This window comes from Palaemon carinicauda, chromosome 19 (genome assembly GCF_036898095.1).
Source record: "Palaemon carinicauda isolate YSFRI2023 chromosome 19, ASM3689809v2, whole genome shotgun sequence".
NCBI lineage: Eukaryota > Metazoa > Arthropoda > Malacostraca > Decapoda > Palaemonidae > Palaemon > Palaemon carinicauda.
The window spans coordinates 75,167,821-75,195,644 of NC_090743.1; the positions used below are offsets into that span (position 1 = coordinate 75,167,821).

General features: G+C 47.5%; 1 protein-coding gene across 3 annotated transcripts in view; it reads left to right on the forward strand.

Moving 5' to 3' along the window:
* Nucleotides 1–27,824, forward strand: part of LOC137658679 (zinc finger protein 394-like) — a 127,279-nt gene that overhangs the window by 14,441 nt on the left and 85,014 nt on the right. For all 3 annotated transcript variants that reach the window (XM_068393651.1, XM_068393653.1, XM_068393654.1), the window contains exons 2-3: nt 14,069–14,138; nt 14,385–14,668. In XM_068393651.1, coding sequence (XP_068249752.1) covers nt 14,404–14,668 — 265 coding nt within the window. In that variant the 5' untranslated portion in view covers nt 14,069–14,138; nt 14,385–14,403. The remainder of the gene's footprint in view (nt 1–14,068; nt 14,139–14,384; nt 14,669–27,824) is intronic.

Below are 27,824 nucleotides of genomic sequence, written 5' to 3' on the forward strand. Positions count from 1 at the left end.
ATTTGTCATATTTCTTCTTCGAAGGGGGAAAAACCCAAGGCCTCTTCTTCCATCTCCCGACCTTCCTCCGAAGCTCCTACTCGTTCGGTCTCTTCCGAGAGACCGTCGAGTAGTAGTGTAGACCAATTTAATATTGTCCAACCCCGGTCCTTGAGAGATGGTGTTGTTTCCCCTAGCGATGTGGCCCTACCTCTCCCCCCGGGTGAGGCCTTGTCAATAAATTCCCTGTTTCAGGTTTGGTCGTCCTTGGGGCTCTTGGGTCCGCCCTCCAAAGACTCATTGCTGCAAATCATCTGCCGGGGTGCTAGTGTGCAGCAGTCATCGTCGCCATCAGAGGTAGATCCTCTGGCCCTTGTCGACATTGTGGTGTCAGAGGTGTCGCCTGTAATCTCGGCCGAACCCCCTGCTCCTCTAGACTCCCCAGATGTTGCTGCCGATTTAGTTTCCCCCGTTCCTGATCGTTCTTTGAGGGGGAAACTAAGTACAACATCTGTCTCTCCTCTGAGTGTTTCTCTCTCTCTGGGGAGTTCACTCATAGAGACTCCTCTTCGGAGGACTGCTGTGGCTCACGGTCAGCTTGCTGATCCAACGGCTCCTAAAGGGCGTCTTCGCCATAAAGCTTGCCCTCCACTTCGCCTTAGAGGTCTCCCTTCACCATCTGTGAAAAGGTGCTTCTTCGGCTCTTCTGCTTCGTCGTCGCAGCCGTTATCCGCAGAGGAATCTCTGCTGCAGTCGTCTTTTGGCCCTTGACTTTCAACCGTGCCTAGACCTGCTACTAGTCCTCCGACTTCGGTCCTGGACCTCTCTGCAGATCGTTCACGAACTCCATCGGTGGATGTTCGCCCTTCCAAAGGGCACATACCGGTTCCTGATCTACTTGACAGCCGACCTGCTGACCTTCCATCGCTGTTCCTGTTACCAGTAAAGCTTCTTGAGGCCCTATCGAAGTGCGCAGCTGCGCCCCATCATCCTTCAGCTTGCCAACTTCCTGCAGTGTACCGGCGCTCACTAGCAGCCCGTCAGCGCTCTACAATGCCTTGGCGCGCTCCTTCACCTGCTTGCCCTTACCGCCTACCAGGGCGCCAACGATCTCAGGCTCAACTGAGTCCACCGAAACTGCGCAGCCGTGCAACTTCGGTCTCTTGCTCGCCAACCTAGACGGCAGCTGCAACCTACGCCCACACGCCAGCGCTCTCCTGCGCACCAACGCTCTCCCGCACGCCAGCACTCTCCTGCGCGCCAGCATTCTCATGCGCGTCAGTTCTCTCCTGCCCGCCAACACTCTCTCACGTACCAGCACTCTCCTGCATGTCATTGAGCTCCTGCACGCCAGCATTCTCCTGTGCGCTAGCGCTCTCTTACGTGCCATTACTCCCCTGCGCCATCACTAAACTACGCGCGCGTGCCATCACTCGCCCGCTCGTACGCGCCATATCTCTCCTGCGCGCCAGATCTCGCCTGCACTCTCGCCCACGCGCAAGCACTCTCCCGCACGCATGTGGCAGCACTCTCCCGCACGCATGCACCAGCACTCTATCGCACGCACGCGCCAGCTCTCTCCTATGCGCCAGCGCTCGCCTACACACCAGTGCTCTTCTGCTCGCCAGATCTCTCCCATGCACACGCATCAGGTCACGCGCACCCGACACTCGCCCACGCGCCCGTGCCCACAGTTGCCCGCATGCCAACACTCGCCCACGCGCCACCACTCGTTCGCGCGCGCAAGCCAGCTCTCACCTGTGCGCCAGCTCTCGCCCGCTCGCACGCACTAACTCTTGCCCGCTCGTCAGCATTCACCAGCATGTGCACAGGAACTGCACTCAGTCAGGTCACCATCACCTCACTCCCCTCCCCGCAAACGCATTTCAGCGCGCCCATCGGGTAAAGGGGAACAGGCTTCTGCAGAGGGGTTCAGGATCCTAAAACTGCCTTCTTCTAAGGTGGACCCACCTATAACGGAAACTCCTTGTAGGGAACCATCGGTCCCTTTTTCTTCAGGGATCTGTCTGACAGTGTATCGGTCAGTCAGCAGCCATGGTTCAGTGCCTAAGTCAGAGGTGTAGCACAAGCCTTCAATCCTGCCCTGTCTGGCCGCTCATCGGAGCAGCCTATAGCTCCAGACTCTCGACGCAGAACCATGGCTTCTTCCACCCCCCTGAAGAGGAAAAGAGGAGTCTCTGACGTGGTCACTTCCTTGAGGGTAAAACAGACTCCAGTCAGGCCATCAAGGCTAGTCCCTCCTGTATCTTCCCCCGGGATACTCTCCCACCTCACCTTTGCCAAGGGAGTCGCGTGAGAAAAGGACCTCCTCCATTCCACCGTCGGAGGAAGCCTCCCCTCTCGCAGAGAGTTCCTTACCTTCATCGGAGATTAGGAAGGACATGACATCTAGGCCTTTGATGTTCGAGTCCTACCTCCTTCCTCGGAAGGAACCCAAAGACTCCATGACCTTGGCAGAGTCCTCCACTAGGACTACCAAGATGGAGACAGCCAGCCACTCGAGGGATGTCCGCGACCCACCCCAGGAAGAGCTCTCGGGGTTGGAAGATGAAGACTTCGCTGCAAGTCCGACGTCGGAAGGAGAGCAAAAAGAGTCAGAACATGCATTTTGGCAGGTCCTGACTCTTATAAGGGTTCTCAACGGGTTTACTGACCCAGAGATACCCCCTCATGAGGGCAAGGCACGGTCTTAGACCGCATCTTTGGCACCCAGACGCCCTCAAAGACCAGTGCAGCCCTGGCTTGGTCTCAAGGGCTGAAGGGTGCCAGGGCTAAGATCGCCCTACAGCTCTCCAAGTATCCCTCCTCCCACCGTTCCGGCTCTACCAATAAGCTCCTCCCACCTCTTCGTGTCCAACAGAGGAGGTACTTCGAGATCCCGGAGGAGCCTAGTCCAGCTCTTCCTCTCCACCATTCCGTGGAAGAGCTCACTAAGGGAGTCTCTCTAGAGAGACTCTCCAGCCGGCAGGTCTCTTTCTCGGCGACTGAGATCCTTAATCAGGAAAAGGTCACGAAGTATGCATGCAGGCTACTTTGTGGCTTGGTATCTGGTTAGGGACCTTGGAATCCTGATCAAACTGAGGATCTCTCCAAGGAACATACCAGGAAGGCAATGGAGACTTTCCTTCTCTCAGGCACACGCACGATCAAGTTTCTCGCCAACCAAGTTTCAAACTTGTGGGCAGACACCATCTTGAAACGTCGAGATGCAGTGTCTGAGAGATTCCACCAACAAGTCCCTAACGTCGAGATAGCTAGGCTCAGACATTCCTCTCTAGAGGGAGCCCACCTGTTTGAGCCTAATGACGTGGAACATGCTGCTGAGAGATGGAGGAAGTCCCACCAGGACTCCATCCTCCATAGGGCTTTGACATCCAAGCCCTATAAACCACCAGCTCCTCAGCAGTCCCGTCCAACCAAGACCACGACGACCAAAACAGCAGCAAAGACAATGGTGTCTAAGAAGCCCTTTCCTGCCAAGAACAGGAAAGGCACAAGTCCTCCAGGGAAAGGAAAAATCCTAGAGGGAGCAGCCGAGGCTGCAAACGCTAGGATAGGCACTCCCCCTGCTTGTCCACCAGTGAGGGGATCAGCAAAGGGCTGGCCCTTTGGGCAGAAGTCCAGATCCTGTTGAAGAAGGGCGCTCTTCAGGAGGTCCTCGACGGGTCCCCAGGCTTCTTCAGTTGACTCTTTCTTGTAAGAAAGGCGTCTGGAGGCTGGAGACCAATCATCAACCTCTCAGCCCCGAACAAGTTTGTCAAGCAAACTACGTTCAGCATGGAGACGGCAGACACGGTCAGACCAGCGGTAAGACCACAGGACTTCATGTGTACACTGGACATAAAGGACGCGTACTTCCAGATCCCAGTCCATCTGTCTTCAAGGAAGTACTTAAGATTCAGCCTAGACAACAGTAAATACCAGTTCAAGGTGCTGTGCTTCTGTCTTTCCACAGCACCTTAAGTCTTCACCAGAGTGTTTGCCCTAGTGTCATCTTGGGCACACAGGAGTGTCATCCGTCTCCTCCGCTATCTGGACGACTGGCTAATCCTTGCAGACTCGGTGTCAACCCTTCTTCAACTCCGAGACAAACTTCTGAGACTTTGTCAAGATCTGGGGATCATGGTAAATCTCAAGAAGTCACCCCTGCTTCCTACACAGAGACTGGTATACATAGGCATGATAATAGACACCAATCTCCACAAAGCCTTCCCATCAGACGACAGAATAGCAAGGCTGAGGAAGGTCGCCAGACCCTTCCTCAGACGAGAAGAACTTCCAGCCCAATCGTGGTTACGTCTTCTCGGTCACCTTGCATCACTGGCCCGTCTAGTTCCCAATGGTCACCTCAGGATGAGATCCCTCCAATGGCGACTCAAGTCCCAGTGGAATCAGACTCTTGATTCCCCAGACATTCGGATCCCCATGGGATCAGCAGAACTGACGGACCTCGAGTGGTGGGTGGCAGATGAGAATCTTTGTAAGGGAGTGGATCTTCTCGTCCTCCCCCGGATTTGATGCTGTTCTCAGACGCTTCAAAAAAAAGGGTGGGGGGCCACGTGCTACACCACATGACCTCAGGCCTCTGGTCTGAGTCAGAAGAGTACCTCCACATAAATCTCCTAGAGATGAAGGACATCTTTCTGGCCCTTCAACAGCTCCTGGTGATGATGAGCGACAACACCACAGTAGTGGCCTACATCAACAAGCAAGGAGGTACTTTTTTGTAGCGCCTATCCCATCTATCAGTAGAAATACTGAGATGGGCTGAAATCCACTTGATACCACTATCTGTACGCTTCATTCCGGGCAAAAAGGATGTGCTCGCTGACAACTTGAGCAGAGCATCTCAGATAGTGAGTACTGAGTGGTCTTTAGATCATCTAGTAGCCAACAAAGTCCTGACTTTGTGGGGTTCTCCGACTCTGGACCTCTTCGCAACGGCCCTGAACTTCAGGCTCCCGTTGTATTGTTCCCCAGTCCCAGACCCCAAGCCTCTCTGGCAAGATGCATTCCAACAATGGTAGGATAACATCGACGTTTACGCCTTTCCCCCATTCTGTTTGATGAGGAGGGTACTCAACAAGACCAGAACATCGGTCAATCTTTCAATGACCCTCATAGCTCTGCTATGGCATCTCGCAGAATGGTTTCCGGACATTCTGCAACTCCTAAAGGAGCCTCCAAGAGAACTCCCTGCACGACACGATCTACTTAAACAACCACATGCCAAGATATTCCACAAAGCCATAGCTTTGCTACGACTTCACGCCTGGAGACTGTCTAGTATCTTCTCTCTCAGAGAGGATTTTCGCAACAAGTTGCGATCAGGATGTCTGGACACCTGCGAAAGTCATCAGCAGCAGTCTACCAGGCAAAGTGGAAATTCTTCTGTGGTTGGTGTCGTGGAAGGGGTATCTCTCCTCTCGATGCCACTATTCTAGCAATAGGGGAGTTCCTCTTATATTTGCGTGAAGAAATGTGCCTGTTATTCCCGGCGGTAAAAGGCTATCGCTCAGCCTTAAGCCTCGCCTTTAGACTGAAAGGAATAGACATTTCTTCATCACTTGAACTTTCCTTACTCATACGAAGTTATGAACTTACCTGCCCTCAGTCTGAAGTGAGACCTCCCCCATGGAACGTGGTACGAGTTCCCCTAAGAGACCTCCCTATGAACTATTATGCCAGCCAACAGATCGCCACCTCACTTTGAAGACAGTGTTCCTGCTAGCTTTGGCTTCGGCCAAACGAGTCAGTGAACTTCATGGTCTCTCATATGACATTGCCCATTCAAGGGGGTGAGGAGAGGTAACATTCAGCTTCGTCCCTTAGTTTATTGCTAACACTCAGAGCCCACGATTCGACTCCTTCTGGATTTTGAGTATTCGTTCTGTAACAGATGACCCTGATCACCTCTTACTCTGCCCAGTGAGGAGTTTGAGGCTGTACCTTAAGAGAACAGCCGCAGCCCGTCCTCGTGTGCCTGCACTCTTCATCAGCACAGGAAGGACCAAGAGGAGGGTCACCAAGAACACAATATCAGCATGGATTCGCAAGGTCATTGACCACGCACTGAATCCAGACCCTCCTCCTTCACTTCGCCCAAAAGCTCATGATGTCAGGGGCGTAGTTATGTCCCTGCCATTCAAGAGAAACTTCCCAGTGATGCAGGTTCTTCAGTTTGGGGTGTGGAAATGGCAAACTACGTTCACATCCCACTACCTGCAAGACGTGACCCACAGGAAACTCAATACATTTTCTATCGGTCCTGTGGTGACTGCACAACAGCTGGTTTAATACCTCAAGCTCCTTATTGGACAAGTAGCAGAAGGTTAAGGGCATTGTTACCCGGTTTTAGTCTGCATGAATGAAAATGTTTGACTGGCTCGTATTCTTTTCTTCATCCTCCCCTCTCTTGGGGAAAGCAGAATTCTGGGTACTCTCCACAAGCTGACCTCAAATCACTGCAGGTAAACCATGCTCCCTTGTGTACCTAGTATTAAAACTAATACTGTTGCGTCCCCATACTCTGACGAGGTGGTTGGGAAAGTCTTAGTTACAACAGTTTTTCCTTCCAAAGACTAGGAATAACTTTACTTGGACGGTCACACATCTATATATCTCAACACACAGCTTGCGTAGGCCGTGGACCTTGCGTTGCAAGGTTTTAGCGAGGTACAGGGACTCCTTATTGTTGAGTACTGACATACTCAGATAAGGAGCCCCCTGGTAAAGCCAAAAGCCAGATTGGCTAATAAATAGCGTGGTTTGTATTCCAGTTACGGAACAAATGACAAATTCACCAGTAATTTGTATTTTTCAATATTTAACTTAGCCGGTGATTATAATAGCTGCAACTCTGTTGCTCGACAGAAAAACTCTACGGAAAAATTCGCCAGCGATCGCTACACAGGTAGGGGGTGTACTCAACAGCGCCATCTGTCGTTCAGATACCCAGTACTCATTGTAAACAAAGAACTCAATTTTCTCTCTGTCGAGCTATCGACAAGACGCTTTTATTCGCTGTTGCTAAACTGGAGTTTTTTCACAACTAATTGGTGAAGTACTTTATTCTAGTTTTGAGCTTTCGCTATGCAGGTGTTTTATCTTCATCTTAAATCTTGAACTCGTTTTGGATAGATTTAATTATGGTGACAAAGAGAGTATGGACTTTCTTTCACTTTTAAATGGCCGACCCTTCCCTTAGACGGAAGTGTGTTTAGGCTTTTAGTAATTCTTATCACGTTATAGATTTTCCTCTATATATTTTATATCTCTCCGCCTTTATTAGGCCTCTTCGATTAACTTTCCATTTATTATAAACATATAAAAATAAATTTTAAAGTTTTGTTTATATAGACCTTTCCTGAGAGTAGGCGGTCCTAACTTGGAAACCGAAGTTAATCAACGTTGAGCCCTTTATATCGTAATTAGCTTTTAAAGAGCTAAGGATTTAAAACTTTTTAAATGTAATATTTTATGAAAGAATTTCTTTGATAGTCTTCGTACTGTTTTCAAAGATGAACTAACGTTTAGTTTTTTTTTTTATGCTACGCAGTTGTTGACGTTCAGGATGTTCAACATGCGCTCTATCGTTACGATAGAGAGAGAGTGTATCACGGTTTCACTTTGCAGTAAGAGTAAATCGATTCTGACGTTTTGTTCATTCTTTCTTAGCTTAAATGTTTTAAATTCTAATTTAAAGGAACTTTTTATTGAAAAACCTTTCAGTTTTTTCCTTTAGTCAAATAACATGTTTTTTTGACGAAATATAATTGGGCTCTTCTCTTAGGTGCGAAATCAAGAGAGAGAGAGATAGAGACGGAGGGAGAGAGAGGAGAGAAAACGTTCCGTTCAAGCGGGTAACGTTGTTCTCGTGTTACTCGCTTCCCTAGTCGCTGTACGGGGAGGAAGGATAAAACGTTTTTAGGTTTTTATTCTCGTCCCCAGGCTATGTGCGGTGAGAGATTGAAAACGTAGTTATATGAACTAGTGTTTAGTCTCTTTCCCAGCCACTGATTTTTTTTTTATGTTAAAATATGTTTTCTGTTTTTTGCTGGTATTAATGAGCTTGCTTTATACGACTGATTTCGCAATTACTACCTTTTAATGAAGGGTAGAATTGCGTGTTTCAGGTAGAAATAAGTGCAAAACAGAAAATCGAAGTGATAAAGTGATATGCGCAAAGTGTTACAGTGTTGCGTCCGAGGCGCAAAGTGTTACAGTGTTGCGTCCGAGGGTTCGTCTGTTCGTGCCTGTCGTTCACCTAGTCCGGGACCTCTTACATGCTCCCAAGCCCAGGGGAGAAGTAATGTCAAACGACTTATGGGTTCGAGAGGCCTTGACCAACGAACAGACGTTTTTCCCTCTATGGTATCGGGTGTATCTTACCAAGATCTCCCCTACCATAAGACGAGAGAGACGTTGTTTCTCCTCGTCATCCGAAGGCTTTTCGCATAAGAAACCTGTCACAAGGTTTCGAAGCCCTTAAGCGAAAGTCAGTCCTTTCAGGACAGGTCCAGCGTCCTGGTTACAACCATTAGGACAGCTCTAACCCTATGCAGTCATCGGATAACTGCTCGCCACCTAACAAAAGCGTAACACAGACTCCGAGAGTCTTTTTTTGTAGGCAAAGTGTTGCGGTCACAGACGTTACCCTCGTCTCTTACCACAACCATTTCCGTTGATCCTTAATGTGTTGTATGGCAAGACATGCAGTATATGCTTGCCTCCCTTATGGAAGACTATTCTGCCGATTAGTCCGTTGAGTCTAGCCGTTTATCTCATCGATATCCTGGCTTTCAGCCAACCTAACGTTCCTTTGTGCTTACTGTTGACGTTGGCGTAGCTTAGTCACGTCAGTCAGGTTGTTTAGAACCACACTCGATGCGGTCTCGTGTGGTTTTTCAGCCGCATTTGGACGTTAGGCCACTTGCTGATGCTCCTGTTGACGTTCAAGACGTTCACTAACAATCGGGTTGACTTGTTTTGACGCTGTGCGTCAACCTCCGCATTCTAGAGTCGTTTTGACTGCCCAGTCTAGGCAGTCAAAGCAGTCTCGAGTGGACGCTGTGCGTCCTCACGCACCTGTTGTGGTTGACAGTTCAGTTGTTGACAGTTCACAGACTGTCAAGCAGTTACATGACGTTGCGTTCTGGTCCGCTACTAATGCACCAGTGAGTGTGGACTCTGCTTGTAAAGCATTGCCACCACAGTAGGTCTCTCCCTTGCTTGAGACTCAGCTTTTATCGGACAAGGTTCCTGTAGTTGAGGAAGTTGCTGTTCTCCCTCCTACTGATATTCCCTTGAGGACTCTGTCAGATGGAGAGGAGCCTAAAGCTGCTTAGCCTCCTATGGACTTTAATTAAATCATGATGATTTTTTTTAAGGATCTTCGTCCGGATCTTTTTGTAACTGCTGCTCCTCGTTCGCCTAAACGTCAGAGCTTACACTAGGCCTAGCTACTTCGAAGCCGTTGTTTTTAAGCTAGTGCTCTCTCGCTCTCCTAGAGAGCGTTACGTTGGCTAGGCGACTGGTTTTTCACCAGGAGGAGTTTGGGGGATACAGCCTTTGCTTTCCCTTCTTTTAAACTGGTTTATAGAGCGAGAGTCTGATATGACACGAGAGAAGTTCTCGGCTTGGGAGTTCATGCCTCTGCCCAGATAGACTTCTCAATTCTGGTAGACTCTCCCTGGCGCCTAGCCAGGAGACGCTCCAAGTTGTTTACAGGTCAACTTCACAGCTGTTTTCGAGCCTTTGAAGTTTTGCTGTACAATTATGTCACGCATAACAAGGCTTTCAGGGATGGTAAACGGTTCCGCCTCAGTCGCTAACCCCGTCTGTTGCCACACCTGCTCCCGTAGACCCTAAATGGGCTTTGCTGCAAGACATGCAGTCCAAGCTTGCGTCCTTGATAGAGGACTTGAATGCGGAGAAGGTTGCTACCGAACCTTCTGGCCAACAACCTTCCAACCGGTCGGTTGTGCGCCCTGTTGACGCTGAGGTAACCTACTCGCGTCTGCCAGTTGAGGTGGTTCCTCCACCGATGCGACCCAGTGTGGGTTGCCAGCCGCACGTTGACGTTAAGCGACGCTAGGGGGTGGTTGTTGACGTTCAGGACGTTCAACAACCAGCAGAGGTGACTTGTTTTGACGCAGTGCGTCAACCTCAGCAACCTGGTAGGGTGTTGACTGCACAACCCAGACGGTCTAGACAGTCTCGGGTTGACGCTGTGCTTCCTCGCGCACCCATGGTTGTTGACAGTTCACAGACTGTGCAGCAGTTCCATGATATTGCGTCCGGCTCCGTCACGCATCCACCAGTGCGACCGGACTCAGCGAGCCAGACGTTGCCCACTCCGTTGCCGTTTCCTCATCAGTTTTGGATGAGGAACCCTCTGATGAGGACGTTGCTGAACAACAAGACGATCAGCTCCCAGAATAGTTCAAGCCCTGCTATCCATCCAGAAGATGCTGAAGAAGGAACGCTGCTCAGTCAGGCTGTGGATGAGTCTGGTAGGGACGCTGTCATCCGTGGAACAATTTGTGTCACTAGGAAGACTACACCTCCGTCCTCTTCAATACCATCTAGCTTTTCACTGGAAAAAGGACAAGACGCTAGAAGCGGTCTCGATGCCGGTTTCCGAAAAGATAAAGTCTTGTCTGACTTGGTGAAAGGACAATATCAACCTAAGAGAGGGTCTTCCCCTGGCTGTTCAGACTCCCAACCACGTTCTCTTCTCGGACGCATCGGACGTAGGCTGAGGTGCGACATTAGACGGTCGGGAATGCTCGGGAATATGGAACTCGACTCAAAGGACAATGCATATCAACTGCAAGGAGCTACTGGCAGTACGTCTGGCCTGGAAAAGCTTCAGGTCTCTCCTTTCAAGGCAAAGTGGTGGAGGTGAACTCGGACAACACCACGGCTTTGGCGTACATCTCCAAGCAAGGAGGGACCTACTCTCTGACGTTGTACGAGATCGCAAGGGACCTCCTCACCTGGTCAAAAGGTCTAAACATATCACTAGTAACGAGGTTCATCCAAGGCAACTTGAATGTCATGGCAGATTGTCTCAGTCGGAAGGGACAAATAATTCCAACAGAATGGACCCTCCACAAGGATGTATGCAAGAGACTTTGGGCCACCTGGGGCCAGCCAACCATAGATCTCTTCGCAACCTCGATGACCAAGAGGCTCCCAATATTTTGCTCACCAATCCCGGACCCAGCAGCAATTCATATAGATGCCTTTCTCCTAGATTGGTCACATCTAGATCTATATGCATTCCCTCCGTTCAAGATTGTCAACAAGGTACTGCAGAAGTTCGCCTCTCACGAAGGGACAAGGTTGACGCTAGTTGCTCCCCTCTGGCCCGCGAGAGAATGGTTCACCGAGGTACTTCGATGGCTAGTAGACGTTCCCAGAACACTTCCCCTAAGGGTGGACCTTCTACGTCAGCCACACGTAAAGAAGGTACACCAAGGCCTCCACGCTCTTCGTCTGACTGCCTTCAGACTATCGAAAGACTCTCGAGAGCTAGAGGCTTTTCGAAGGAGGCAGCCAGAGCGATTGCTAGAGCAAGGAGAACATCCACCCTTAGAGTCTACCAATCGAAGTGGGAAATCTTCCGAAACTGGTGCAAGTCAGTATCCGTATCCTCGACCAGTACCTCTGTAACTCAAATAGCTGACTTCCTCTTATATCTGAGGAAAGAAGGATCTCTTTCAGCTCCCACTATCAAGGGTTACAGAAGCATGTTGGCATCAGTCTTCCGTCACAGAGGCTTAGATCTTTCCAACAATAAAGATCTACAGGACCTCCTTAAGTCTTTTGAGACCACGAAGGAGCGTCGTTTGGTTACACCTGGTTGGAATTTAAACGTGGTACTAAGATTCCTTATGTCAGACAGGTTCGAGCCGCTACAATCAGCCTCCCTGAAAGATCTCACCTTAAAGACTCTTTTCCTGGTATTCTTAGCCATAGCTAAAAGAGTCAGTGAGATTCATGCCTTCAGCAAGAACATTGGATTCTCATCTGAAACAGCTACATGTTCTCTACAACTTGGTTTTCTAGCCAAAAACGAGCTGCCTTCTCGACCTTGGCCAAAATCGTTCGATATTCCAAGCTTATCGTATATGGTTGGAAATGAACTAGAAAGAGTCTTATGCCCTGTAAGAGCTCTTAAGTTCTATTTAAGACGAACTAAACCTTTACGAGGCCCGTCTGAAGCTTTATGGTGTTCAGTTAAGAAACCATCTTTGCCTATGTCAAAGAATGCTTTATCCTATTTTATCAGACTGTTAATACGAGAAGCTCATTCCCATCTGAATGAGGAAGACCAAGCTTTGCTGAAGGTAAGGACACACGAAGTTAGAGCTGTCGCAACTTCCGTGGCCTTTAAACAAAATAGATCTCTGCAAAGTATAATGGACGCAACCTATTGGAGAAGCAAGTCAGTGTTCGCGTCTTTTTATCTTAAGGATGTCCAGTCTCTTTACGAGAACTGCTACACTCTGGGACCATTCGTAGCAGCGAGTGCAGTAGTGGGTGAGGGCTCAACCACTACAATTCCCTAATTCCATAACCTTTTTAATCTTTCTCTTGAAATGTTTTTATTGTGGTTTTTGGGTTGTCCGGAAGGCTAAGAAGCCTTTCGCATCCTGGTTGATTTGGCGGGTGGTCAAAGTCATTTCTTGAGAAGCGCCTAGATTAGAGGTTTTGATGAGGTCCTGTTGTATGGGTTGCAACCCTTGATACTTCAGATCCTAGGGGCGCTCAGCATCCTAAGAGGATCGCGAGGCTCCGTAAGGAAGACGTACTTAAAAAGGCAGAGTAATTGTTCAAGTCGACTTCCTTACCAGGTACCTATTTATTTTGTTTTTGTTATTTTGATAACTTCTAAAATGAAATAAAAATTCTTAGCTCATATGATGTAAACATATTTTGCTGGTCTCTACCCACCCCCCTGGGTGTGAATCAGCTATTATAATCACCGGCTAAGTTAAATATTGAAAAATGTTATTTTGATAATAAAATAAATTTTTGAATATACTTACCCGGTGATTATAAATTAAAGGACCCTCCCTTCCTCCCCAATAGAGACGCAGTGGACCGAGGAGAAAATTGAGTTCTTTGTTTACAATGAGTACTGGGTATCTGAACGACAGATGGCGCTGTTGAGTACACCCCCTACCTGTGTAGCGATCGCTGGCGAATTTTTCCGTAGAGTTTTTCTGTCGAGCAACAGAGTTGCAGCTATTATAATCACCGGGTAAGTATATTCAAAAATTTATTTTATTATCAAAATAACATTTTTCTTAATTATACAAACTTTAGCTATTCATGCAAACTTGCCTGCCAGCCGTAACCCCCATGAAGTCCTTTCTCCAAGCAAAGTGAGCTAAATTACAGGTGCATGAGTGACAGCGGTAGCAAGCTACACCCCCCTACCCCCAGATAACTAGCAGTGCAGGTAGTTAACCCTTGCTAAACTTTAATAGCTCGTCATTTCAGCTACGCCGAAAGTAATACTGTACCCCTAATAAATAGCTAAGGTTTGTATGGTTAGGAAAAATACAAATTTCCTACGAATTTGTCATTTTTTCCCTGTTAGAGCCCATAAGCTTATAGCATCCTGCTTTTCCAACTGGGATTGTAGCTTAGCTAGTAATAATAAAATTAAGAATAATAATAATACTGTAACCATAATAGGGTTAAAAGGGTATTGTAATAAATAGGAGCACTTTTATGCAATGTCTTGTAAACTGTGAGAATGACAACGGTCAATGATGTGATGACCTCATCAATTGCAATTATTTCAAGTTAGCAACAATAAACTCAGTACAGTATGTTTACTTTCTCTATGTGTGCACACGCTCTGTCCATATACCAAATTAGCTACTGAGTTTCGATTCATAATTAATTGTTTTCAGCTGGTAAAGATTACTGCTACATTGCTATTGATTGTATGCTATGAAAATTCAAGATTGATCACAAAATTTTATGGTTTTTTAAAGACCATTGATACTAATGATTTTTTTTTTTTTTTTTTTTTTTTTTTTTGCAGAATTGGATTATGAGATATCACCTAACTATTCTTTGTGAGCTTTGTTTTACCTCAAATATACATATGTATGGTGAGTTTGATTCTTGTTAATTGCAACATAACTGAAACATTGGAGTAAATATTTTCTTATGAATTTGATATACTGTAGGTGTTAAAGTTCAAAGTCCAGTTTATGGAATAAAGAAATGGGAATTCTTATCAAATATGAAAAAGAAGTCAACTGATAGATAATTGTGAATTTTCCCAGATGGAAATACCGTTTTAAGTTTTCAGTACCCAATTAACCGAGTGTTGTTTGATATTTGACTTCCCTAAGGAATTGGAACTCAAGGATCATGGCTGAAGTAATTGATAAGAAGTATAAGTGCGGAGTTTGCTCAAAAACATTTACAAAATCTCATACTGTCAAAGTTCACATGCGGATACACACAGGTCACAGACCACATGAATGCCTTGTATGTTCAAAATCATTTGTTACAAGCAGTGCATTGAAGGACCACTTGATCTCTCATGTGAGCAGTAGAGATTATATGTGTACTAGATGTGATGCAAGATTTAAGCACAAAGGAACATTGAAGAGACATCAGCTGCAGCATGAAGGTATGTCACTATTATATCTATGTAGCCTACTGTGGTTGTGATTATTTTTGTTGCACTTATAAAATAGGAACTGACGTGTTTGTATACAAGTAAAATTGTTGTTTGTTACGTAAATGGAATACAAACCACGCTATTTGATAGGGGTTTGTTCCGTAACTGGAATACAAACCACGCTATTTAATAGGTGTATTACTTTCGGTGTAGCTGAAATGACAAGCCATTAATTTTTAACGAAGGTTTACTACTCGCTAGTTAATGGCGGTAGGGGAGGGTAGCTTGCTACCCCCCCTCTCATACACCTGTGCTTGAGCTCACTTTTCTCTCGGCTTGGATGGTGGTCGGACGTGTCCGCTCTCATCCTTGCCGTCGTATTGGCAGCCATTTAATTGCTTTTGTTTTTTCTTTTTCTAGTTTTTGTATATGTGAAGTTGGCCTCTGCGATCATGCGCACCTGCCCTGGTTTTCCCGACCGCCCCTGTGGAACGTTCATATCGGTGGTCGAGACTGATCCTCACGCCCTTTTTCCTTCTTGTAGGGGCCAATGGTGTGATAGTACCAACAAGTGTAGTGAGTGTAGGGAGTGGCCTGCCTCCCAGTGGGAGAGGTTTTCGCGTCGACGGAAGAAGTCCAAACTGGATATTTCTCCACCTTCGAAGGGAGAAAAACCCAAGGCCTCTTCTTCCGTTTCCCAAACCTCCTCCGAAGCTCCCACTCAGTCGGTCTCTTTCAAGAGACCGTCGAGTGGTAGCGTAGACCGATTTATAGTTAACTAACCTCGGGTCTCGAGAGATGACGTTGCTTCCCCTAGCGAAGCAGCTCCACCTCTCTCCCGGGGAAAGATATGTCACCAACCTCCATGTTTCAGCTTTGGTCCTCCTTAGAGCTTACGGGTTCGCCCTCCAAGGAGGTTTTGCTTAACTACATCCGATTGGATGCTGCTGTCAAGCAATCGTCGTCACCGACAGAGGTTGATCCTCTGTCTCTTGGCGACGTTGTGTTGTCAGAGGTATCCAATGCGGTTTCACCCATCTCCTCTTCCACTCTAAACTCTACGGTAGCTGACGGCTTAGTTTCTTCCGTTCCTGATCAACCTACGAGGGAGAAACTAAGTCCATCGTCAGTCTCTCCTGCTAGTGTTTCTTCCCCTCAGGGGAGTTCACTTACAGAGACTCCTCTTCGGAGGACTGCAGAAGGTCAGCTTGCTGATCCAACGGTCCCCAGAGGGCGCATCCGTCGAAAGGCTCGCCTTCCTCTTTGTCATAGAGGCCTTCGATGCAGTCCCGCGCAGAGGAGCCTCTTAGACTGATCATCCGTCACTGCACCTGCATTGGTCCTGGACCTCTCTGCTGATCGTTCGCGGTCTCCTTCGGTGGAAGGTCGTCCTTTTAAAGGACACATCAACCTTTCACCCGACAGACCTGTCGACGACCTGCCTTCGCCGTTTCTGCATGGGCCTAACAAGGCTCCAATCAAATGTGCTATTGCGTGCCAACAACTTACACGCTTCGCGCCCATGAAACCTGACAAGTGCTCATTAGTAGCTCGTCAGGCCCCATCACTACGCGCCGATCTTCATCCTTACCCTAACACAGGGCATCAAGAGCGTACGTGCCAACATGCGCATACGCTCCAAGCAGGACTTCTGACAAGTCAGCCATGCTGCCTTCTCCCGCGCGCCAACCCTTACAAACGTGCCAGTGCTTACCTGCGCGCTCTCCAGTGCATCCGCAAGGATATGCGCGCGCTCGTGAATCCTCTCCTAGGGATGCGCGCCAACATTCTCCCGCGGTCCCACGCACCCCACATGAATCCACTGCGCGCCCGCGCCCTAGGGAACTTTCTCTTGCGCGCGCGCCCTACGGCTGGCACAGACGTGCGCGAACACACTCCTGTGCGCCCACACGCTCTTCGTGATGATTCTGCGCGCCCACGCGCTCTTCGTGATGATTCTGCGCGCCCACGCGCGCCACCAGTCTCAAGTGCGCGAGCCCCGATATTCTCCCTTGCGCGAGCCCCGATATTCTCCTTCGCGCGAGCCCCGATATTCTCCCTCGCGCGAGCGCCATTATTCTCCCTCGTGCGAGCGTCAATATCCTCCCGCGCGCGAGCCAACACATCCCAAAGAACGGCGTACAGCAAGGTCGCCATCACCTCATTCCCCTTCCCGCAAGCGCATACTGTACTACCATGCATTGTGGGAGAAGGGAAACATCCAGAGGGGTCCAGGATCCCAAAGCTACCACAGCTGAACCCACCAATTATAGTCACTCCTCCCGGGGATCCTTCAATCCCTTTTTCTTCAAGGGGTATGTCTGACAGTGCGTCTGTCAGCCAACAGCCCTGGTTCGGTGCCTTGATCAGAGCCATAACTCAGGCTTTCAAGCCTGTCCTCTCTGAATTGAGACATTGAATCATGGCTTCTTCTACCCCTTTGAAGAAAAAAAGAGGAGTTCCAGACGCAGTCACTTCCCCAAGGGCGAAACTGACTCCACGCAGACCTTTGAGGGAGGTTCCTTCTATTCCTCAGATTGCCTCTCCTTCCCTTTCAGATGAAGATTTCCCGTCTCCAAGGGAATCACGCGAGCAGAGACTTCCCCCCATCGCACCAATGGAGGAAACCTCTCTTCACACCGAGGGTCCACTCAGTCAGGGATTGGAAGGAACATGCCACCCTCGTCAATGTTGGAGTCTTATATCCTTCCCAGGAAGGAATCTAAATACTCCAAAACTGGAGGACTAGGATGGAGCTAACTAGCCACTCAGGGAATATCCGCGACTCTCCCCAAGAAGAGCCTTCGGGGGTAGAAGGAAACTCCGCTGCAAGTCCTACAGCAGGAGGAGATCAGCAAGAGTCAGAACATACGTTTTGGCAAGTTCTGACTCTAATGAGGGCTCTCAACGGGTTTTCAGACCCAGAGATCCCTCCTCGAGAGGGCAAAGACATGGTCTTAGACCGCGTCTTTGGTACTCAAAAGCCCTCTAAGACCAGTGCAGCCCTGCCCTGGTCTTAAGGGGTAAAGAGTACCAGGGACAAGATCTCACAACAGCTCTCCGAGATGTCCTCCTCCAACTGTTCCTGTACCACCAACAAGCTCCTCCCACTTCCTCGCATATAGCAGAGGAGGTACTTTGAGATCCTAGAGGAGCCTTGTCTAGCTCTTCCACTTCACCACTCGCTGGAAGAGCTAACTAGGGGAGTCCCTCTTGAGAAACTCTCTAACTGGCAGGTCTCATTCTCGGCAGGCGAGATCCTCCATCAGGAGAAAGTCGCGAAGTGTGCTATGCAAGCCACTTCGTGGCTCGATATCCTGTTGGGGACCTTAGGTATCCTGATACATTCTGAGGATTTCTCCAAGGAACGTACCAGGAAAGCTATGGAAACCTTCCTTCTCTCAGGTACTCGCACGATCGAGTTTCTGGCCTACCAAGTCTCGAACTTATGGGCAAGTACCGTCCTGAAACGTCGAGATGCAGTAGCTGAGAGATTCCATCAGAAGGTCCCTAGCGTCGAGATCAATAGTCTCAGACATTCCTCCATGGAGGGTCTGTTTTTTTTTTGAGCCTAAGGAAGTGGAACATGCCGCTGAGAGGTGGAGGAAGCCTCATCAAGACTCCCTCCTTCATAGGGCTTTAACATCCAAGCCCTATAAGCCTCCAGCACCACAGCAGTCCCGTCCAGTCAAGACCACTACGACGACAACAACAGCAAAGATTATGGTGTCTAAGACCTTTCCTGTCAAAGAAAGGAAAGGCAAAAAGTCTTCCAGGGGAGGCAAAAATCCTAGAGGGAGTAGCCGAGGCCACAAACGCTAGGATAGGCAGTACCCCTGCATTTCCACCAGTGGGGGAATGCCTACAAAGTTGCTCAAACAGGTGGAAGCAACTCGGGACCAATTCTTGGACAATCTCCGTGATCATTCTAAGATATCGCGCCCCGTTCATAACATCTCTACCTCTCCTGATGATGAATCCCGTGTCATTGAACTCCCTTGCCATGGGATCGGCAAGGGGGCAAGCCCTTCGGGCAGAAGTCCAGACCCTGTTGAAGAAGGGCGCTCTCTAAGAGGTCCTTGACGGATCCTCAGGCTTCTTCAGTCGACTCTTTCTTGTAAAGAAGGCGTCTGGAGGCTGGAGACCAGTCATCAACCTCTCAGCTCTGAACAAGTTTGTCAAACAAACTCCGTTCAGCATGGAGATGGCAGACACGGTCAGACTAGCAGTAAGACTGCAAGACTTCATGTGCACACTGGACCTAAAGGACACGTACTTACAGATCCCAGTCCATCTGTCTTCAAGGAAGTACTTAAGATTCAGCCTAGACAACAGAAAGTACCAATTCAAGGTGCTGTGCTTCTGTCTTTCCACAGCACAAGTCTTCACGAGAGTGTTCACCCTAGTATCATCTTGGGCACACAGGATTGGCATCTGTCTCCTCCGTTATCTGGACGACTGGTTAATCCTAGCAGACTCTGTGTCAACCCTTCTTCAACACCGAGACAAACTTCTGAGACTTTGCCAAGATCTGGGGATCATGGTAAATCTCGAGAAATCTTCCCTGTTTCTCACTCATAGACTGGTATACCTTGGCATGATTATGGACACCAATCTCCACAAAGCCTTCCCATCAGACGACAGGATAGCAAGGCTGAGGAAGGTCACAAGACCTTTTCTCAGACGTGAAGAACTTCCAGCCCAATCGTGGTTACGTCTCCTCGGTCACCTTTCATCACTGGCCCGTCTAGTTCCTAATGGTCGCCTCAAGATGAGATCCCTCCAGTGGCGACTCAAGTCCCAGTGGAATCAGGCGTATGTCTCCCCGGACATCCAGATCCCCATGGGACCTGCGGAACTGATGGATCTCCAGTGGTGGGTGGCAGACGAGAACCTACGAAAGGGAGTGGATCTTCTCGAACTCCCCCCGGATTTGATGCTGTTTTCAAACATTTCAAAAAAAGGGTGGGGGTGGCCCATGTGCTTCACCACAGGACCTCAGGCCTCTGGTCAGAGTCAGAAAAGTACCTCCACATAAATCTCCTAGAGATGAAGGCCGTCTTTCTAGCTCTTCAACAGTTCCAACAGTACCTGGCAAGTCACTCTGTGGTGGTGATGAGCGACAACACCACAGTTGTGGCCTACATCAACAAACAAGAAGGTAGTTTTTCACAGCAACTATCCCATCTAGCAGTAGAGATACTGAGATGGGCTGAAATCCACTCGATACCACTATCGGCACGCTTCATTCCAGGCAAGAGGAATGGGGTCGCTGACAACCTGAGCAGAGCACTCAGATAGTGAGTACCGTGTGGTCTTTGGATCATCTAGTAGCCAACAAAATCCTGACTTTGTGGGGTTCTCCGACTGTGGACCTCTTCGCAATGGCCCTGAACTTCAGGCTCCCGCTGTACTGTTCCCCCAGTCCCAGGCCCCAATCCTCTCTGGCAAGATGCTTTCCAACAACGGTGGGACAACATTGACGTTTACGCCTGTCCCCCGTTCCGTCTGATGAGGAAGGTGCTCAACAAGACCAGAACATCGGTCAATCTTTCAATGACTCTCATAGCTCCGCTATGGCATCATGCAGAATGGTTCCCTGACCTTCTGTAACTCCTAACGGAGTCTCCAAGAGAACTCCCTCTGCAACACAATCTACTCAAACAACCACACGCCAACATCTTCCACAAAGCCGTAGCTTCACTATGACTTCATGCCTGGAGACTATTCAGCATCTCTTTGAGAGAGGATTTTCGCAACAAGTTGCGATCAGGATGTCTGGACATCTGCGGAAGTCATCAGCAGCAGTCTACCAGGCAAAGTGGAAAGTCTTTTGTGGTTGGTGTCATAGAAGGGGTATCTCTCCACTCGATGCCACTATTCCAGCAATAGCGGAGTTCCTTGTGTATTTGCGTGAAGAAATGCGCCTCTCAGTCTTGGCAGTGAAAGGCTATCGCTCAGCCTTAAGTCTCGCCTTCAGACTGAAAGGAATGGATATTTCCTCATCGCCAGAACTTTCTCCTCTCATACGGAGTTATGAACTTACCTGCCCCCAGTCGGCAGTCGGAAGTGAGACCTCCCCCATGGAACGCGGTTTGAGTTCTCAGGTCTCTTAAGAGACCTCCTTATGAACCATTACGCCAGGCATCAGATTGCCACCTAACTTGGAAGACGGTGTTCCTGCTAGCTTTGTTCTCGGCCAAGCGAGTCAGCAAACTTCATGGTTTTTCGTATGACATCGCCCATTCAAGGGGATGGGGAGAGGTAAAGTTCAACTTTTTCCCTGAGTTTATTGCTAAGACTCAGAACCCGTAGCAGATTATCGATTCGACTTTTTCCGGATTTATAGTCTCCGCACTGTAACAGATGACCCAGACCATCTCGTACTATGCCCAGTGAGGAGCTTGAAGGCTGTACCCCAAGAGAACATCTGCAGCCCGTCCTTGTGTGCCAGCACTATTCGTCAGCATAGGAAGGACTAAGAGGAGGGTCACTAAGAACACCATCTCTGCATGGATTCGCAGGGTCATTGACCTGACACTGAATCCAGACCCTCCTCCTTTACGTCGCCCCAGAGTACATGAAGTCAGGGTCATTGCTACGTCCCTGGCCTTCAAAAGAGATTTTTCACTGACACAGGTTCTTCAAGCTGGGGTGTCGAAAAGACAGACCACGTTCACATCCCACTACCTGCAAGACGTGACCCACAGGAGACTCAATACTTTTCCTATTGGTCCTGTGGTGGCTACACAACAGCTGGTTTAAAACCTCAAGCTCCTTATTGGACAAGTAACAGAAGGTTGAGGGCATTGTTACCCGGTTTTAGTCTGCATGAATGAAAAGGTTTGACTGGCCTTATTCTTTTCTTCATCATCCCCTCTCTTAGGGAAAGCAGCATCCTTGGTTCTCTGCATAGCTGACCTCAAACTACTGCAAGTAAACCATGCTTCCTTGTGTTCCTAGTATTAAGATTAATAATGTTACGTCCCCATACCCTGACGAAATGGTATTGGGAAAGTCCTAGTATACAAGTTTTTTATCTAAAGAACTTCGGAACAACTTTCTAGGACGAGTCACACTTCCACATACTTTCACACACAGCTTGCGTAAGCCGCAGACCTTGCGTAGCAAGGTTATAGCGAGGTGCAGGGGCTCCCTATTTCTTGAGTGCTAACACACTTGGATAAGGAGACCCTGGGCAAAGCCAAAAAGCCAGACTGGCTGGGACATCCACCCTTCCTAATGGGTGAGTCATCCCTATTAAATAGCTTGGTTTGTATTCCAGTTACGGAACAAATGACAAATTCGAAGATAATTTGTATTTTTCCTAACTATACAAACCTTAGCTATTTAACCAAACTTGCCTGCCAGCCCTATCCCCCTTGAAGTCCTACCTCCAAGTGAAGTGAGCTCCAGCACAGGTGTGTAAGAGGGGCGGGGGTTAGCAAGCTACCCTCCCCTACCCGCCGCTAACTAGCGGTGTGGGTAGTAAACCTTCGTTAAAAATTAATGGCTCGTCATTTCAGCTATGCCGAAAGTAATACCCCTATTAAATAGCTAAGGTTTGTATAGTTAGGAAAAATAGAAATTATCTATGAATTTGTCATTTTAAGATTGCTAGTTGGGAAAAGGTATAGTACTGTATCAGTAAGTTGAAAGTCAACTTGGTGGTTAAGCTGGTAGTGTGGTAGTCTGAGTGCAGTGTGATCCCAAAGGGATTGAGTTGTCACATTGAAGAACCATTTATGATACAATGACACTAAATATAAACCCTTGCTATTTATAGGGATTATACTTTTGACAAAGTTGGAAGACTAGCCTTAAGACATTTAGTGAGGTGTAACTACCCTACTGCGAGTTAGCGGAGGTGTAGGATGGGTAGCCGGCTACCCTGCTCACACACACACACCCGTGTTGTCTCGTCACTTTTTACTTGTGGCTCGGTGATAGTAGAAGTTAAGCTCTCTCTCTGCCAACTATTTTTTATTAGCCTTTGACTTTTCCTTGATTTACTTACCGTACTTGTGTTGTTATATATATTTAAACATTCATGTGGTGTTATTATATACATATAAACATTCTGTCATCATTGCAGTATGAATGTTGCAGTGTTAGTGTCAGCGTAGTGCAGTGTTTCTCAAGTGCAGAGGAACCTCTTATGGTCTCTTCCATTTTGACGCCGGACAACCCGTAAGCTGTTGGCCTTCCCTGCTTCTTCGAAAGCAGCGACCCGGCCTTCTGCACGAGGGAATCGTCCTCTTGTGGTTTCTCCTTTTCCGTTTGAAGGGTACTGTCCCTTACTCCGTGCGAGTTCATCAGAAGGGAGGCCACTTACATGCTACTCAGAGCTTAACTTCGGCCTTGCTCCTTTTCGCTGACGGCGCAGCACTCCCTTGTTTTACATTGACTGGTAGAGGGAGTGCTTAGGCTGAAGCATGTTCCTGTGCCTCTCGAGGAACTTCATTCCTGTCCATGGGTTAGGTTGTTTTCCCGAGTGGTTTACCTTCAGCTAATTAATGTCTAAATGAAATTGTTTTAACTTTTTTTTCAGCACTTACGACACCGCACTCCTTCATTCTGTGAAGGAAGGCGGCGGAGGGAATGTATAGTCTTTAGCATGTGCCTGTGCCTCTCGGGGACGGCTCTCCAGTCCTCGGGTTAAGTTGTCCTCCTGAGGGTGTTTTTATATTATTTTTTGTTTTTTCCTCAGCACTAGCAACACCCGATGTTTATATTCTTTTTTGTCTTTTCCTCAGCACTAGCGACAGCTTACTTCTTCGTTCAGCTAAGTCAGCCGACATAAGGAGTGGAAAGTCGTATGTATATTCCTCTATCTGGAAAAGTTGCTGTTCCTGCACATGCTCCGCCTTCTTCGCCTGTGTCTGCGGCAGTTCCTGACTATTGCGCTGGCGATGGCCTTTCCAGTTCTTAGGATCGGTGCTTTCCTGAGCTGTTGCTGATTAGGCTACTTTTCTCAGGCAACTCTTGATGTTGACCTTCAATTTGAGCTAGAGCTTGTTGAGAGGAAGGAGAAAGTGCTGCCCTGAAGTTCGCCTCCAGGTTTTGGAACTTTCCCTTCCGAGGGAGAGTCCCTCCACTAGCCACTGTTTGGCAATCTTCCTGTTTGCGGGGAGAATTTCCAACAGCGGCAGCAGATGTTGGTCACCTTTCCCGTCCACAGGAAAGACTTCCTTCATCTGTTTGGTGTCACCTTCGGGAGATTCCTCCTGCGGGAATTGGATTCGTCCATTTCCCACCCATCTTTTTTGGAAGCTGACTTGTTACCCAGCAGACTCGTTTCTCCCAGCATGATAGATCTCGTCTAGTCTAGAAGACTCATCTCGCCCAGCAGACTCTTCTCTCCCAGCAGACTCTTCTCTCCCAGCAAGCTCGCTGTGCCCGACAAGACTCGTCACTTCTAGTTGACTCGTCTTGCCAGCATAATTGCCTCGCCATGTTGACTTGTCTCACCTATCAGACTCGTCATAACCAGTTGACTCGTCTCGCCAACAGACTCGCCTTGCCAAGTTAACCTGTCTTGCTTAGCGGATCCACCTCGCACAGTCCTACTGCAGCTACACCATCAGCTCAAGAACGCCCACAGTTATCTGTTACCTCGCGATCGCCGTCAGCTTGTGATCGTCACTCGCCAACTCATGATCGTCACACGCCAGCTCATGATCGCCGTTTACCAACTCTTTACCATTCTCCAGCTTGTGATCGGCATTGCCAGCGTGTGCTCGTTTTTCACCAGCTCGTGATCATCACTCACCAGATTGTGATCGTCAATTGTCAACGTGTATTAGCTCGTGATTGTCATTCGTCAGCTCTCTTTCTGGTTGCTGGTACATTCCAGGTTGCTAGTGTCCCAGCAACCGCTCCCAGCACCTGACATTCCCTCTACTTGTGGTCACCTTCACTTAAGGGCCTACAATGAGGCAACCCAGACCAGCTCCTTTCCAGTTTTGGCTCAGTTTCAATCTTCTTCTGCCTCTCCAGGTAGCTCTGTAGTGGTTTGCGTACTGTCACCAGATGTAGCACGCAGATTGCCTAATGTCCGAATGCCGACCACACTCTGATGTTCACTACACAAAAAGATAAAATATTGGAATACCCAAAAATCTGGGCAAAAGGTAAACAGTCAAGAGAACTGGGCACTGGGCACGACCCCTTGATTTTTAATACCGGGCGAAGGGACCCAGCTAAAACCTCAAATTCCCTTATTATCTTTTCTTGCCTTGAGCTTGCTGAATAAACAGAAATGAGCAATCTATAGTAAATAGCTCTGTCTTCTTTAGGTAAGATTTCTTCAGGCTTAAGTTAGCCTTAGGAACATTAGGAAAAAAAAAAAAATCATCCCCCCAAAAAAAACTTCAGGCTGGAACAGAGGATATCTTACGTGAGGAAGTATATTGAAAGATGATTATTTTAAAGTGATTTAATTTCCTACATAAAAAGAAAAGTAGGTTGAGAATAACCTTGAATGTTAATTTACAGTCATACAATAACTAGACTAAAATGATAGGAAAAACTATAAAAACAAACTGCCCACACATTGGACAATCCCATAAGAATATAACACACTTTACTCACAATTAGAGATAATTTAAAGATGATTATCTATAGGAAAATGCAAGCTTGTACAGTTTTAAAATGAAGTTACAACTGGTTATCCTATGATAGAATAAACAATGGGGATGATTCTAAACGCAGCTTTTAACAGGGCTGCGGGCCAAAGAACAATGAGCATTTGTTGACGTGAAAACTGTTAATGCCTGAAAAACACTTTGTTCCTGTGCAAAATACAAACCTTCCGCTCTTTACTAAGGAGTATTATTTCGGCGAAGCTGAAACCAGCCGATAAGCTTTTTGTCAGGGTGCAACTACCCACCGCATTAGCGGAGTGGGGAAGCGCGGTAGGTTAACCCTCCCGCTCACACCAGCACTAGCAACTAACCCCCACTTTTTATTTCGGCTCGGTAGAGTAAAGACGTAGTCTTTCTCTCCCGTCAACCCCTTTTAACCGGTTATGGTTAAAAGCAACTGGCCGAATGCTTAATGATTTTTCTTTTGAGCTGCCTTCCTTACACGGTTTCCCCATGTGAGGAAGGTAGCAAGAGGCTTTTGGCCTCTACCTCTGCTGTTCACCGTATGTTCGCTCTGCTTTGGCGGGCAGGCATGAGCAGTGGCTGGCAGGAACTCCTTGGAGTCACATCTCATGGGTCAAGGTCTAAAGAATATTCTATAGACCTTGATATGGGGTGCTGTGCTTCTACCTGGGTTCGCCCGAAGGGAGGAGATGCAACCTGTACAACCAGTAGGTTCACCTTCAAGTGTTGCGCAGTTCGACCATCTAAGGAAGGATGATGCAACACCCTTCCAAGCGGCAGCTCCCTCGTCTGTAAGGCGATGCGCCATCGGAAGGAGGAGTTGATCGATCCTCTCTTTTGCGAGAGGAGTGATCTTCTCAAACACCCTTCTGAGCGGCAACTCCCTTGTCCGCGAGGATATGCGCTATCGGAAGGAGTAGTTGATCGATCCTCTCTTTTGCGAGAGGAAAGAGCTTCTCTAACACCCTTCTGAGAGGCAACTCCCTCGTCCGCGAGGCGGTGCAACTTTAGAAGGAGTTGATCAATTCTCTTTTGCAAGAGCAGAGATCTTCTCCAATATCCCCTTCTGAGATCTTCTCCAAATCCCCTTCTGAGCGGCAGCTCCCTCGTACGCAAGGCGGTGCGTCATCGGGAAAAAGAGGTGTTGATCAATCTTCTTGCCAAAAAGTGTTGGATTCGTGGCAGAGCTTGGATTTTCCCATACCCTGTCCTTGCTCTTTGGAACTTGTTGACGATGGAGTTAGGTAATTGTTTACAATTCCTACTCAATGCCGCCGTACCCTCAAGGTACGAAATAAGTCTCGTTGCATTTTTCCTCTTGGATATTTGCCGCAGAATGGGGAGACTCCTTCCCCACAATATCTCTCGGGATATTCGCTCCGGAGGGGAAGAAGTCTGTGATACCTCTAAGGTAAATTTCTCTGGTATATCACTTGCAGAAATATCCCAAATAGAAGCTGCCAATGAGGAACTTCCATCAAGACGACATGGTTATCTCACCCAAAAATAGATTTTTCTTATGACAAAATCCGTTTGTTGTGAGCAAAGGCACGGTGTGGCAATACCCTAAAGAGTTAGGGTCTACAAGACTCGTCGATGTGATTGTAAGTGGGTCAAGGACAGTGGCTCCTTAACATCCGGATCTCAGCATTGATAATGTTTCTTTAACTTTGTATGACTTTTAAAATTTTAGGTGTGATTCTCAACAGCAAATTTACTTTTGAGAAGCACATTAAGTCTGTGTCTTCTTCAATTGCACAAAAAAATTGGCTTATTGAGAGTCTTAAAATTTTTGGTGATCAATCTATTCTGAAGAAATGTTTGAATTATTTCATTCTACCTTCTTTTGAGTATTGTTCTACTGCCTAGTCTTTAGCTGCTGATTCTCATTTCAATTTGCTGGACAGGAACTTACGGTCCATTAAAGTTTTTATTCCTGATCTAGTTATTAATCTTTGGCACCGTCGTTCAATTAGTTCATTATGCATGTTGCATAAGATTTTTCATAATTCTGGCCATCCTTTACATTCAGATCTTCCTGGACAGTTCCATCCTGTTCGCAATACTAGGCATGGAGTTAATTCTAATAGTCAGTCCTTCTCCATCATGACGCTCAATACAGCACAGTATTCTAAAAGTTTTATTCCAGCAGTTACCAAGTTGTGGAATGATCTTCCTAATTGGGTAGTTGAATCCGTAGAAATTCAAAAGCTCAAACTTGCAGCAGATGTTTTTATGTTGAATTGGCTGACATAAGTCTTTTTATAGTTTATATATGACATATCTGTTTTGATGTTACTGTTTTTAAAATATTGTATTGTTAATTTTTTCTCATATCGTTTATTTATTCCCTATTTCCTTTCCTCACTGGGCAATTTTTCCCTGTTGGAGCTCCTGGGCTTATAGCATCTTGCTTTTCAATGCATTATGGTTATTCCTGTTCTTATGCTTTATGATGTAGGAGTGAAACATTATTCCAACTAGATATGGTTGTAATTATTAGTTCATTCATTTATTTTTGTGATTAGACCTGAAATATACTAAGATTTAATACT